Genomic DNA, 15354 nt, shown 5'->3' on the forward strand with positions numbered 1-15354 from the left:
CAGTTCTCTTACTTTTTCTCTGATTTTTAAAGCGGTTTAAAAATCCAAAAATCACAATTAAGGTTCCCATAAGTTCTTAATTTTCAAAGTTAGAGTGACTAACCTATATGTGTGCATAACATATATGTAATAAGAACTTTTGAGTGCCCTTCTATTACTCTTACGTAGTACAGATGACACATCAATTTATGACTTCTGGCTATAGCGTACCGATAAATGAAGAGCTTTACTCAGAGTAATCAATGTTTTTTTTTTGAACGATTCCAACTCACTCCGGAAGTTCCTATGGTTTTCATAGGGTTTTCTTCATAAAGAGTCATTGATTCGGTTGAACAGCTCATGAACTCTTATTTCTTATCGAGAAAATGAGTGTAATATTCGCAATCCTACGTAGGTTGTGGTCAGCAGTCCAGTTTGAATGTTGTACGAACCAGTTCTTCAACAATATCTTTAGTCACTGTAATCAGCGTCTTTAAATGGAAATTTCATTCTTGGAAAATAAAACTATTTTTTTAGCTATCCAAGGTTAAGACCTTAAAACCTCATAAAAGATTAAAAAATATCTTTCCTCTTACAAATGTTCTTAAAAATTGTTACGAAGTAAAATGTTTGTCATAAAGAGACCTAGAAACAGTTTAGTTTTATGCCAGATATATGTTAAATAAACAAAAGCGTATAGTTGTTTGCTTAGTTGAACATTTTTAAGAACTAATATTATTATTTGGCAAAGGTTAAGAGTGCTGAAGAGTAACATTCTTTACTATTTTAAAAATCTCATTTAATGTTTAATTGAGCCAATTAAAAATGTAAAGTTAGCAAAGGCTTTTGTTTGCTTATACAATTCTTTTAATTATTAATTTTAATATTTACGCTTTGATCTATAATCAATCACTGAAAGATTAATTTAAGCTACTTGTCCATTAAATCCCACAAATATATCCCGAATGCAAAAAACTCGAGTCCGTGGCGTGGACTTAACTATTTGTATTTGCCAAATTTAGGCCGTGAATCGTGAATGGAAATATTAAACAGTTAGTATGTAGTACAGCGACAATTGACCCTTACGAACGTAATTTGATTGCGGATAAAGACTAATTTGCACTTAAAGCGATCTAAGTTTATTCGGCGATTGCGATTGTTTTCCCCACTGCTCCTCGTTTACTGCGTGTAGTCGGTGTCGCCCTTCGAATAATGTATGCAGGCCAAAACGGTGTCCAGCAGGTACAGTGCGCCCTCGATGACGCACAGCGAGCCCATGGCAATGCCCACTTGGCGCTCCGAGTTCACATAGAGGAATCCCTCGTCGGACATGTATCCCTTCCAGTAATGCAGGGCCACTCCGCCCACAGCGATCCACATAATGCAGCCGACCACGTTCATGATGGTGTCGCAGAGCTCTCTGAAAAATATAGAAAAACAGGTTATAAGATGGTAGTTTAGGATTTAATTAGATACAAACAAAATCATAAAAGTTGCAGGTCGAAATAGAAAACCTTGAGTTTGCAACATGATGTTTGTACTATCAACTTACCCCTTATGTTTGGTGGTTCCGAAGGCAAAAGCAATGGTGTGGCATCCAGTGTAAATCAAAAATCCAACCATAACGCCCGAGGCCACGATTTCCGCATCGGCGCTCTTCTCCTCGTTCAAATTCCAAGTGCCGCCAATGCCCAGGAATTCGCCACCATCGCCCCAGCGGTAGAGGAAGATGATCACCAGGTTGATGATCTGAAAAAGGGACGCAGGATTGCAATGAGGTCATGTACTTTGCGAATGAATCACTCTTTTTTTTTTTTAGCCACGCCTCGCCGAACAACGCGGCGTATGAGTAACATTGCTAATACGCGAGGACTGATAAAAGGCGCGCTTATCAGCCAAGTTATTGCGACTACCCAGGCTATTGAGCAATTTCGACAAATAAAAAGCGAAAAAAAAAACTCACCAGCTTCAGGGCCTTGATGAAAATAGAACCAACTGTCTCCACGGATACCATTTTGCACTAGATGCTGCTGAATTGAAGTACTTTAGTTTACACTTTAGTTTTAAGTACGGCCCAATCAATCTGGCGCACTCACAATCTCTTCTGTAATTTTCACGCGGAAACTACAAAACAAAATGATTCGTGTTCGTATCGTTGTCGTTCGTCGACTAAACTGAAAATCTCACTGAAAGGCAACCTGTTGCTCGCCCATTTCGTAGTGTCGCCAAGAATTTTGTAGCTTTTGTAATCTGAGCATACACGGTCAGCGATAAGATAAGCAGCGATACGATACGATAGCAGGTGCCATTCGAAGTGGGTTACTAATTTGTTGGCGTTTTCCCGGCGGAGTGGTAAGAAAAATAAACCAGATGCGCATGCGCCAGCCCCACCCGCGTATCTTATCGCCTCTTATCGCCTTACAATCCCGATATCAGGTGCTCCGATTTGCCGCCTCTCGCAGCATTATTAAACATTATTCATGGCGGCCACAAAGCCACAAAAGTGGAAAACAAAGCTCTGGGCTCTGGGAGACCGGAAACTGTTTTTCTTGCGTCATCAATGGATTTCTGAAATACTTTGGGTGAGCCATAGGTCTGGCATTCCCCCCTTGGCCCGATAATGATTCCCATAATGCATCCCCAAAAACCTTGAAAATCCACTGACCTTGTCACGATTCTATATGATCGATAGCCCACTTTGATTACATTAATTCTCGCTACTGATTGAAACGCCTCGCACAAAGTCACTGGAACTAATCTGCATTTCAATTATCTCAACCCTAGCACAATAATCATAGCTGTAGCCCATGTTCGAGATTTCGAATCAATTGGAACACTACAATGCAAAATGATAGTGGCAATTGGTGAGCGAAAAGCCTCGTCTGCGGTTTGCATGGGTTCCCCATATCATCTACACATCTATTTATTGTGGTCAAGTGGGGAATAATTGGTTTATTCGAGCTGTGGATGAATGTATGATACACTAATAATCATGTAATTTTCAAATTTTCAAACAATTTAAGTTTTTTAAAAATGTAATATTTTAGTTCCTGCTTCTATAACTAAAATTTTTAAACTATTTTAATTGTTCTACCCAGAAATACCCATAAATTCGTTGACTGAGAGCGTGGGAAATTTAACTGCACATTTTGCACCTCGTGCTCGTTGTTTTATTTTTAAAAGCGCCATTAAATTTTACATATATAAATCATAAGTTCAAAACATGAAACAAACATGACATCACACCTCGTCAAGAGGTTTTTTATGACCTGCCATCGGGTAGCAAGTATACACACAGATTCATGAGTACTATATATAAACAAGTATCATTTACTCCGTGCAAAGTATTATTGGGTTTCATTCGGATGCTGAGTAACACGAAAACGATGGAACATTAGTTCTTAGAGTTCAGAACTCAAGACAACATATCCAGTATTGTATAAATACATTAAATTTTACAATCATTAGTAAATACAACGGGATTTAAAAAAAAAAAGTAAAACAAGGTTGCGCTAAAATTGCAAATTAATTACAAATAAATGAGGTTGAATGTGTACAGAATGTTTAGCTTGGGTTTTAATAGTTTTTATTTATTACGAGATTCGTTTCCCTCAAATATTTAAACTAACCATCAAAGACTGTATATTCTCCGATTTAATTTTATGGCTCATGTATAAGGATTCCAATTTATACAATTAGTTTGTCTTTATAGAATTGATGAAAAGAAAGAAAATTGCATATATGCAAGACTTGCCTTTATAATCCAGATATAGCATTGCATTGTATTTACAATGCAAATTATCTGGGCCCTGAATCAGTTAAGGAATTTCTTCTCTCCAAATCAAGGCCATAGGTTGCAGAGTTCTTTCTTTGGGCTTCTTTTACCCAGCAGATTCCCCATTCTTTCCCTGTTCTCGTATCGTATCCCCATGGAGTCCCAGAAAGAGTCTTTAAATTTGGAATTTGTCTCCTCTGCGTTTTTGCTGTCGATGATTCATTGGCAGAGAGAAAAAGCAGCGTCAGAACAACAAAAACCGGCATGCAACGCCACCAATACCAGTGCAGTTCTGGTTTGGAGCCTTCTCTCTCCACATATGGGGAACAGAATGGAGAGAGAAAAGGAAAGAGAGTCGGCTTCATAACTTTCAGCTTTCGTATGCCATCAGGCTATAACTATTTAAAAGTAATGAGAAATACAATACAAATCATATGGTTTTGAACTTAATTAGTTAAACATAATCAATAACCTAAGCTTATGTTCGTTTTCGCTACAAGAATATATGAAATTCCGTCCCTAGAAGATTTTTTAATAAATCAAAATAATTTTCAGTCCAAGAGTACTTAACAATATTTGATATTGTATTAAAAAGCTTCGGCGATATGAATTTGTCTTTTCATAGAACTGAAAACCTAAAAATTTTTAAGAAGAAGAATTTTTAGGTCTTTAATTCTTAGTCAGATTCAGCTATAAAATATCTAGCTGGACAACCCTGCTTCTGAAGCGTGCTTTTCCAGCGGGTGATGTAACAGTAAGCTTTATAGAGCACCGCTAACATAACAGAGTATTACAGCAATGTAAACTGTATCTCAAGCGAGAGTATTTAGCAGATACTCACGAACACAAACACAGCTGTAGATTAGTTATGACTATTTGCACACCTTTTGGGAAGCACTTAACTGCCATTTTTGGACTACCTGGCGTCAATGAGGTGTGACAGCGATTTGGTAATGAGATTGAAGTTCGCTCTCCGTGGGCGGATTTCAATTAATTGGCAGACAGAGTCGCAAAGTGACTCAGAAAATGGCGAGGAGCACATGTGGCGGAGAGCTTTTCGATTTTGTTTTGATTATCAATTTGATTTCGCATCTTCTTCTTCTCTTTTCGCCGGCTGCTTTGTTGCTATTTATGAATGAAAGTTCCGTTTGTTTACTTTTGCGCTTTTGAGTGTGCGCACAAAGCTCTCTCTTTTTGTGCAAGAGCGGAAGAGAGTAAAGTAAAAGTGAGAGTAAGAGTAAAGAGAGATTCTTATCACTACAGTTCAAAACACACACAATCGCATTTAAAAAGTTTTCGCCACTCTAAAAATTGTGGTAAACTTATATGCTCCAAAAACTGCAAAGTTGAAGAGATTTATGAGTTATTTAGTACTTCACTTTCAATTAATCTAAATGTGTTGTCGAACAAACAATAATTTCATCACCGTTATTTACCATCAACTTTTAAATGGACGAAAATATATTTTGCCAGCATTTTATGACATTTACCCAACGCTTCCATTCATATTCATAGAATTTGAAGGATACAGCGCACAGCAGCGGAAAAAATAATAACATTATGGGAAAAATATTGGTATTTCGGATTCAATTAATTAATTCTCCATGTTCTTTTGTAGTTTTAAGTAATAGCCAGCATAAAGTTGTAATAAATTTAGGAAGATTTGATGAATGGCAACAGTACGTATGATTGATAAACTTTAGTGCTTTAAAGTTTATCACTCATACGAACTGTTGCCTTTTCAATGATTCTAATAAATTAATTAAAACAACTCAGAAATATAAACACAAATTATACTTTTTTAGTATAAAATGAAAACTTTTCATTGAAAAGACAATTAATTCTTTTTTGATAATTAAAAAACCATGTTTGCCCAAAAAAAAATTAAAAAAAACATTTTTAACAAATTTTGACGCAATATTATTTCACCTACAACTGTAGCAGTACAGTCATAGACCTATTTGTGGGACTGGGTATATATGGCCGCCTTGTTTAACCAGACCAAATGCCGAACCCCATCTTCGTGTCGTTATCCTTATCAGGCGAGTGTTTTGCCAGCCTTCTCTGCTGCCGTCGTCGTCCTTTAAACGAGCGGATGGCGTCGCAGTCGCCTCAGTTCGTCGGCAGCCGTCCCACAGTGCGGATGACCCAAAATCGGACCGCGAACCGCCGACCCTTGACATCATCATTTCGCTCGCGTTCGCAATTTTACCGCGCTGTCAACGCGGCTTTGAACGCTTTCGTTCCGTTCTGTGTTGGTGCTGTAATTTCGGGAAAGAAAAAACAGAAAAAACTGAGTAAACAAGACAGCAAGAGTTACATGACTGAATAAAGTAAAGCCTCCTCGTTCAATAACAAATCAATTGAAATATGTATGCCCGCCTTGCTGGATGCATCCACGGTAAACAAGACCTCGTACATATGATTGTTTGTTTGCAAACATCGGATTCGTTACCAGACCGTTTTCGCCTACAGTGCATTTCGCAACTAAGTGACACTGGTGACCAAAAAATTTGCATATAAGACTGGATGAGTAATCCGAAAAACCACTACATAAAATTTAGATGCAAAACGTAAAACATTTCTTCCCCACTAAGCTCGAGAATTTAGATCGTTATAAATTGTGGCTCATTTGGTTAGTACAATTTGTTGGCTCAATGCATTTAAATAAGACAAAATTTTAAAACGTTGTCTTGTTTATAAAATGTTTTTTCTAAGTCAAATACATTGTAGAAAATTTAAATAAACCTAATTTCAATACCTAAATTTAAATTGTTTAATAAAAAGTAGCATTATTTCAGGTTAATAGCATTTAAATAAACCAATAATATTTCAAGAATTTATAAAATCTTCTAAAATAAATTTTCAATAAATTAAAATTTTTAAGTCCAATAATTCTGAATCGCACTGTAAGATATCAATGGTAGATGTGTCACTTATCCTTGTTTAAAGCTATTCCAATAGTGTCCTTGATTCTGACGTTTGCATTCATGGCTTTATAAGGTCATTAGATAGATAGAACAGAGCGCAAAATTTTAAAAGCATACAATATACCATTTATAGTAACAATTCATTGGTTTGTTTACACTTCGACACGGAAATGCGTTATCTCTTAACATAATAACCTGCATTCTATTTGTATGGCCAACAGAAGAGTGGAGATGGAAATATGGTCATAAAAATTCAATGAAATCATTTATTTCAATGGCTTTCATTATTAATGAATGTTATGGCCTGCCGTTGACTCGTTTACATTTAAACAGTTGAACCATTTAGTAAATGTGCTATTTATAAGCATATGGTAATGAAACCGTTTGGAACACGTTAACAGTTTTTTTCTTGTTAAAAGCATGTTTAAATATTGATGATACAAAAATGATAAGTTTATTAATTAAATCGCTTTAAATTATTTCATACAATATTAATTTAATTGATACATATCTTCATTTCATAAGCCTCTCTACTTATCAAAATTTAAAAGCTTACATTTTCCCTTGCTTTGTAAAGTATTAAATTCCATCTCCCATGATATCTCCTCCGAGCTGTGGATTAATGTTTGCCTCCACAAAGAATAGCTCGTGGCATTTATTTCTCTGCGACAGAGATTTGTAAATTTGTAATGCTCAACATACTTTCGGGCATAAAAAGTACTAGATAAATGTAATCATGGCGGAGCGTGTTCTTTATTGGAAACACAAAAGCGAGTGGGTGGCCCAGGCTTTCTGCCTGTTTTTCGCCATTTTTGGCCCTCTTCGGAGCCTTCAAATATGCATAAACTAATTTTGGCTTATGCAACATACTTTTCGGCCCAGGCCCACGGCATCGATGCTGCTGCTCCTTTCTTCCTTCTCCTGCTGTAATATTCATTACCTAGCCGGCCCATATGTGCTGCTCTCCGTCCGCCGCTGAAACATTTAAATGCTAATAAATTTCGTTTATGAGCGAGATTCGTGCCGGACAGCCGTGCACGTGGAAAAACAGAGTTCCGTCATCCAGTTCAATCAGTATAGAATATTTCAGAATATTTTCCATTACGGTCACGCCACTTGGACTGAAGCGGAATATCATTTACTAAAATGTTTCGTGGTTTGAACCTTTATAGGCATTTAAACTAGGACTAACTAAGGTACTTATTATATGAATTGTATGAATAATAAGTCGAGAGTCTTTAAATTGCCAAATGATGATAACAAAACAGATTTTTTCTCTGTGTAGCAACTGGGACAGGTCTCCGATGACGTCCGTGCTAGGCACTCGTGACGTCCGGACGCCGAAAAAAGGTGCAAAGTCAGGTGGGGATGGGAGATGGTAGGAAACTGAGCTCCTCCTGCCCAAGGAATCCTCCGTGCTGCCCCAAGAAAGAAGAAGTGGCCACGGGAAATGATTTATGGCTGCCAGCTCCCGCTAAGGCTGCAAGCCAATTCCATTCCTTGGTTTGTTTGGTCATCCGCTTGGCTGTTCGCCGGATGTGGGAGCCAACACAAAATAGCTCCAAGATTTGTCGAATGCGTCGGCTGCTGAATATTTGGTGTATTGTGTGTATGGTGTTTGGATGTTTGGTGTGTATATGCCATGGAGCGTCATAAATCAATTTTAATGTGAAAATTATTGCCGCATACTTTTGCGTTGTTGTTGTCGGGAATTTTTCATAAACAAAACATAAGGGGAATTTTGTGTAAACATCGGAATGAGGAGAATTCCTAGCAATTCCGCCGCACATGTGACACCTTAAATCTATGGGATAATGTTACTTTATAAAATTCAGCATCTTTTTGCTGTGTTTTCGGCAGCATTTAAATTATAGCAATTTAAATTCTTGTTCCTAACATTTATTGGTCGCTTAAATAGACATTTCATTTAATAACTGATTACTTTAAATTTTATTGCACGTAATTATGTTAAAAATATATAATGACTGATTAATTAAATTTAATTATACGCCATCAACATTCTTTACTAATGCCACATTCATTTTTCATTTCAGGTAATTACACTTTTCTTCCTTACCATGAAGCTTTAAAATGACACAAGTTTTTGAATGTAAGTTTTTGGGACCTTGACAAATTATCTGGTTATTTACGAGGGCAAAATTTCCTCCTAAGATAACAGAGAAAACTCGATGCAAAGTTTGCACCGGATACTGCAGACGCCTTTGAACATTTTCTTTTCGGCCTCTTTAGTGAAAATTATTGCTTTTGCCTTCCTTTTTGGCTAGCAAAATAAATATTAAAAGTTCAGGGTCTTGCAAAACTTTAATGAATGCACCCGCATTGCTGCAAAATTGAGACCACTTTTGACTGGACCATTGGCTTTGCGGAAATAAGAAGTCAAAAGAAATGTTTTCCCTAATATCAAAATTTAATTAAGTAAAGCAAATGTTGCATAACTTAATTGCTTTTTAAATTTGTAGGAAAATATTTGCTAATTTAAAAGGTAAAGTGAAGTTTCTTGAAATGGTTTTAAACACTTTTTGAAAGTTTGCACCACATCTTCTCAGCCGAATTTTCTTCCACCTGATACGGATTAAGTTTTGAGCAGCTCGCTTCGTTTATTTTAGTCTTGTTATCTATACATTTTTATCTTCTGGCCAGACTTTCAATTTCCACGTACGTGGCACCTGAAGTTTTCTGCGTGCGAGGCTAAGAAGAACTTAAATTTCGCATGCCACAAAGTTTATGAGCATCAATTGAAAGACTGAAAAACTCGGAAAAGAAAATGCAATGGCAATAAATTGGCTAAAATGCGGCAAACATGAATTGCTGCTCTAGTGCAGCATAAAATATATTTCGGCAATAAAATAAATCGAATTTAAGCGAAAGAGATAAACTTATTTTGATAAATTGCTGTGTGGGAATGTATTTTCCTCAACCGATCTAAGAATGAAAGGAATTAAAGTTCTTTCTTTTAGCTTACTGACTTGAAAACTTTAGTTACTTGACTCTCCTTTTCTCCGCTTCAATTATCATTAAATTAACGCTTTAACCATTGAAATATCACAAAAAAAGTCGCTTGCTTTGCGACCTTCTACTACTACTATTGATCTAAAAGGGAATTAAATCCTTAAGTTCGCTCTCAACAAGGGCCCCTTCTGCTGGCTAAGGGCAGAGCCATTCTGTGAGCTATTTCTTGAATTAATCTCCTTGGAATGCTCCTGGCCCAGCGTGCCACATCCTTCGCAGGCAGGACGACACAAACAGACAACGACAGGTGGGCGGCGATGAAAAGGTGGGCAAATGGGCAAGTGGCTGCCCAGAAAACCAATTTGGTCATTATCTGAACACATAAATCAAAGTCAGTGCAATTAGCGCCAAGGTAGAAGTCCATTTTAAAATTAATTAAACCGAAAACAAATCCACAAAACGAACCGCACGAAGCCCACACACAGCCGGATCCAAAACCATCCGGATCCGACGAAGTCGTTGGATATATATAAATGAAGCGAACGGGATGGGACTGGTAACCGCAAGCCAACAACACGGGTGAAAATCGAACGCTTTTCCGGAAGCGATGGCCAAACATGGGACGGCGACAAGTGGAAAACTCCTGGCTGGTTGAATTACAAACAAGCACCAGGATGGATTTCCCGGTGATTCTGATTGCTCACTTTTATCCCAATGACGGTAAACCTTGAATGAAGCAAAAAGAACGCATTTAATTTCAAGGGAACTTCATCCAATGGAAATTTATTTCTTTTAGAGCAAAACAGAAATTTATTTTTAAAACATCTTCTAGTTCTTGCATAGATTTATTATAACATGTTGATGATTTAAAAAAATATACAAGTTTGTGTTTAATGTTTAGTGTGTCCACAGTTAAATGAAAAAATACGAGCTGAAGGATATTAAGTATATTAATAAATGTTAAAGTTTATGAAGTAAGGAAATTATAAATTTATACTAATGCAAATCAGTAGCGAAATCAAACCAAGTCAATTAGGTATTTGACCTTAAAAAAAAACAAACTCATTCAGTTATGAACGAATGCTTTTTTGGAAGTCTTTCAGTTCATTCGCAGATTAAATTTGTTTCTTCTTTTTTTTTTGGGAGCCTTAGAATTCGGGGAAAACTCGACGACTATCTTCCATTTATAATGGCATCGGCTTCGGCTGGAATTGAAATCTAGTTTTAATCAATATAAATCACCAGCCGGCCCTCGATGGGCGCGTCAGGGGCATAGATTTCGTGTTCGCTGAATGCGAAGTGATTTATGCACTATTGGTGGGTGGCCGTCACTCGCCACCCATTCAACACCCACTACCCCACCGCCTGCCACTCTTTCGTAATTACTGCCGGTCTGGTTTGGTTTGGTTCAATACACTGAAAAAACAAATCAATAGTCCACAATATTTATATTGATAGGAAGGTGTGAAAAACACTGTTAAAAATTATAAATAAATCATTTTTACTTTTCCGTAAAATTAGGTTACTAAACAATTTTATTTGGTTTTCGTACTTCATTAAAAGCCAGGTAATCTATAAAATAACAAACTCAAACTACATCAATTTTAAATTAAAAATTTGTCATGAATAGTAAAAAAAAATAATTACATTTTTCTACCAAAATTCGAAAATTGGCCAACAATTAATTTAAAATATTTTTTTATTTACTTAATTAGATATCGATTTAGGCAATATTTTCTCACAGTTTTTGTGTTTTTTCGGTGTGGTCCGGTCTGTCGGTTCTTAATTTGATTTGTGTCCAGGGCGCGGCGGCCGGCGATGCAGGTTCAGTCGGCCGTCCGAGGACTCCCGCCAGGTGAGAGGGGTGCGGCCTGCGCCTGCTGGACTGGACAATGGTCACTGATTGTGCGGTGTCGTCTCCCGGTGCTACATAGTTGGCGGCGATTTGTGGATTTTCGCCAGATTGGCGGCCTGACGGTCGGGAGACTTCTGTCCATGACTGGATAAATCCGAAAAATTAATTAAATTTTATAAATTGCGAAGCAGGAATATTTAAGCCACATCGAAATTCACCTTGCTGTGAAATCGAATTAAGTGTAGCAAATTTAATCTAGTCAGGAATTTTACCTCTTTCGTTTTTGCTGTCTCATGTAAGCACGAGCATTCAATAAATTCATTGACTCAATACAAATTTAAATTTAGTTTTGGTATCTAAATTCTCTTTTCTTCTTGAGGACTTCAAGAATCTCCCAATTAAAATATAATAATGGAATATTAAAAACATGGTTAGAAAACTAAGCAAGCTTTTAAGAAAAGAAACCTTAAAAGTTTAAGAAAAATTGGTTTGCCTAATTTATCGGATTAAATGAATTTCTCAAACGAAAATCTTCAAACGAAACTTTCATGAAAAACTTGGCAAGTTAAAAAGCAAAAGTTAAAGAGGGAATTAAGGCTGTCATGGTAGACATATGAAGTACCCTCCCCGGTACAATTCCGTGCTGACGTCGTTCGATATTTCATTTTCGAAATGGCGTATAAATTACGTTCACCCCTCAATTAGCATTCTCAAAAACCCGAAACCCGATAATGTCCGAGGGGTTGGGGGTGGCATTATCTTTAACCCCGACAACTGCGACGTCAAAAAGTTAAGGCTAATTAGCATGATGTGGATCAACAAGCGGGTAATAGCATCGAGAATTTAATATTCCCGGTCGACTGCAAAAGCGGATGCAAACTCTGAAATGTCTGCCCGCGCAGAGCATGTCGCTGGATTTCTTTATTTTTTCGTTTTCGTTTTCTGGTTGCTCTCGTGTTTTCAGCAGATTGAATGTTAAAGTTCCGCCACCGCCCGAGGAACTGCGACACCCACTTTGTTGCCAATTGGGGTCAGTGGAGATACAAGGGAGCCACTTTTCAGAGGGCGACGTCAGGTCATCACTCGGAAAAAAGATGAAATCATTTCCAGCTGGTGTCACTGAAAAGTTTATAACGAACTATTTGTTTAACTCTCCCTCAAAATAGTATTTTAAAGGAGGTAAAATATGAAAAATACATGAAAATCTTACATTCTATTTTAAATAGGGTTTTTTGCTTTATTAAATTTGAAGAATTAATGCAATGTCCAAAGAATTTGTGCAGCTTCGAACTGGAGAGTTCTTAAAACTGCTCTTAAGCTGAATAGAATCACTTATAGTATTCCCCAGCTACAAGACACATACGATATACAATAGGATACACATCGTATTTATTCAAGTGTAGTTCTGTATGTGCCAACGGGCGCTTCTTGTTTATCAAATTTATTTAGCAAATGGACTTCAAGCACTTTTGGCCCTGCTTTGTTCTGCGCTGGGCGCCGCCAGATTGGTTCGGATGAAAATGTTTGCTTTGAAACGGAAACTGGGTTTGAGTGGCGCTTCGCATCTCCAAAGTCCCATCATTGCCACATTGCCACATCTCCATCGCCAGATTGCCACGCTGCCACTCAGACAATAAAGGATAACCGCAAATGTCCTGTGAAGCGAAGCGTGCCCGAATGAGCCAAGCATGCGTCATTTTCCGCTCGCTTAATGAAACGTCGCCAACAAGCCATACGGCATACGGCGAAGATGCGATGCTGGCCTGACGATTCCGAAAATACCGAGAAAATCCTTAGAATGTTAAACTATTTCGCAAAGGGCCCAGACTCAGACACGCACAATGCACTGACAAAAAAAGGTGAATCTTACTTTTTCTTGGGAACATAATGTTTGAAATTCATCACTTCATTATGACTTAAGACTTCTGTCTTTTTTTTTTTTTTGGTTAGGAAAGTATCTGTAAAATAATGTTGAAATTTAATTGATTGATTCATAGTTCTAAATTTGGATAGTTTTGAAAAATTTAAAAATATTTGAACCTCTCTAAAATGCGTTTTTATAAATCCACCTTATATATTTAGTTATTCCAGAAATATTATAATTTCCTCTTGAATAGTAAAGAGAAAAGGTTTATCTTTTTATTCCCATCCCTTAAGACAACTGCCTTTGAGGCTAATTATTTATTTTTCCGTGTGTATATCGATGGCATATCTTCAATGTCCTGGGCGTATGGGACGACGCCTCCTCTTTTGATCCTTTCAGAGAGCCATTCTCGGATTGTTGTAAATAATTGCCGGCACTTGAGGGGACGTCCTTGCCTCTTGTAGGCCCAAAATGGCCAACAAAGGAGGCATTGTCGCTAGTGTGCGAGTGTGTGTGTGTGTATTAACAGTTTTGGGTCCTCGACCGGGAAACGGAAACCAAATCAGGCTGACAAAGCCTTTCGAGCAACAAATGGCATAATGGAAATCGAATGTAAAATGCTGGCGAATGAAACGCTCGTAAGCAGCAATTTGCCTGAATAAATAATATTCGCAAGTGTCATCGAGTTCTCCCTTCTGGTCAGCATATATACATTTACATATAGATTGTATATATAGTCGCATGAATATGCCAGGGTGTGGTAATTTCAAGGATAACCCTGCTGGGGACGAGCTTCCTTTGTCATCTGTTAATTACAGCCACTGCGGGGACAATTGTCTGCCATTGATTAAGGCAGCAAAACACTTGGCTGCGAAGCCCTAGAAAATAATAAGCGAGAATGTCATTAAAAGTTTCCAAATGCTTTCAAGTACACCCGAAAGACGAAACTCAAACATGTTTGCCTATGCGAAGATGTGGGGATGTGGATGTGTGTGTATGGTACACACTCGACTCATAAAGGACACGAAAATGCTATCCTTACTTTCCCCCTTCCCCTACCACGTCCCCTCACCGGCTTTTTCACATAATTGTAAGTGCTTAATCAACGTAACGTGAAGTGTCACTCCAGTTTTCATCACTTTGACTGCATATACCTCATAACTACCAACTCTATCGATAATTTGATAAAGTTTTTACTACGCCCCATCGGATGCAAATTGGACGAGACATTCCATTGATAGCTGGGCCTAATCGAATCACTTTGGATGCCCTACTTACGGCTTGTCATGGCGGGATTGGGATTGGGTTATCCTTTGATGCCATTAGCGGGACACAATCGTTGCCAACATCTCCACCAAGGCCCGTAAACGGCTCAAATAGGCAACTACGGGATTTCATAACGCTACATGTGTGCACTGGACAAAATAATCGGGTATTAAATGTAAAAACTTAAAAAATACTTTACCAGGTTTATTAAAATTTAAAATTTAAAGAATTTGTATATTCATAAATTATATTACTAGGAAAGGTCGCTGGAAAAATATTTTAAATACCTTTTCTATTATTTTTAACATTAGAGAATTTGTAAAATTTTTAAAATTTCAATACAGACATCTTTAGACATCTCACTTGAGAATTTTAACGAATGAAATGAAATCACATGGGAAGGTTGGAAATGTTTTGAACACAACAATTTTTCCCTGTGTGTTCGCATACATATTCAGAACCCAGGTGTTTTGGGGTCATACATATATGTACGTCCAAGTGAGGTGGCTGAAATTTGCCATTAATTAGTCTGCAGGTGTCGTTGGCCAGAAGGAGAAGAAGCAGAACAAGGTGGCAAAAGATGGCTAAGAAATTGACCGCACCACCTGGATGGTTGTGGGTGGTAAATGTGAGCCAGTGGGCAGTGGGCGTTTCGGTGTTCGGTGTTCGGTTGGCGGAAGCGTGGCCTGCTCATAAAAATTGGCAAACAAAGGAA

At 37.6% G+C, this 15354-nt stretch overlaps 2 protein-coding genes across 6 annotated transcripts in view; one reads left to right on the plus strand and one right to left on the minus strand.

Annotated features, from left to right (window-relative positions):
- Window positions 1-15354, plus strand: part of LOC108067715 (pleckstrin homology domain-containing family G member 5) — a 53345-nt gene that overhangs the window by 8535 nt on the left and 29456 nt on the right. The gene's annotated exons all lie outside the window — the stretch shown is intronic.
- Ssk (smooth septate junction protein snakeskin) lies at window positions 961-12449 on the minus strand. Its single transcript, XM_017156883.3, has 4 exons — window positions 12437-12449; window positions 1943-2013; window positions 1532-1728; window positions 961-1399 (listed from the first exon to the last, which is right to left on the minus strand). Exons 2-4 carry the CDS (start codon window positions 1991-1993, stop codon window positions 1159-1161), a joined length of 489 nt encoding a protein of 162 aa, XP_017012372.1. The 5' UTR covers window positions 1994-2013; window positions 12437-12449; the 3' UTR covers window positions 961-1158.

The sequence above is a fragment of the Drosophila takahashii genome, chromosome 3L (genome assembly GCF_030179915.1).
Source record: "Drosophila takahashii strain IR98-3 E-12201 chromosome 3L, DtakHiC1v2, whole genome shotgun sequence".
Classification (NCBI taxonomy): domain Eukaryota; kingdom Metazoa; phylum Arthropoda; class Insecta; order Diptera; family Drosophilidae; genus Drosophila; species Drosophila takahashii.

Bases quoted from the DNA above. Each gene is read 5' to 3' on its own strand.
- Ssk (XM_017156883.3), bottom strand. From the start codon at position 1,993: ATGGTATCCGTGGAGACAGTTGGTTCTATTTTCATCAAGGCCCTGAAG. The intron at 1,729-1,942 runs GTGAGTTTTTTT...TCCCTTTTTCAG, and splicing joins TCATCAAGGCCCTGAAGCTG to ATCATCAACCTGGTGATCAT. The intron at 1,400-1,531 runs GTAAGTTGATAG...TATATTTTTCAG, and splicing joins GGAACCACCAAACATAAGGG to AGAGCTCTGCGACACCATCA.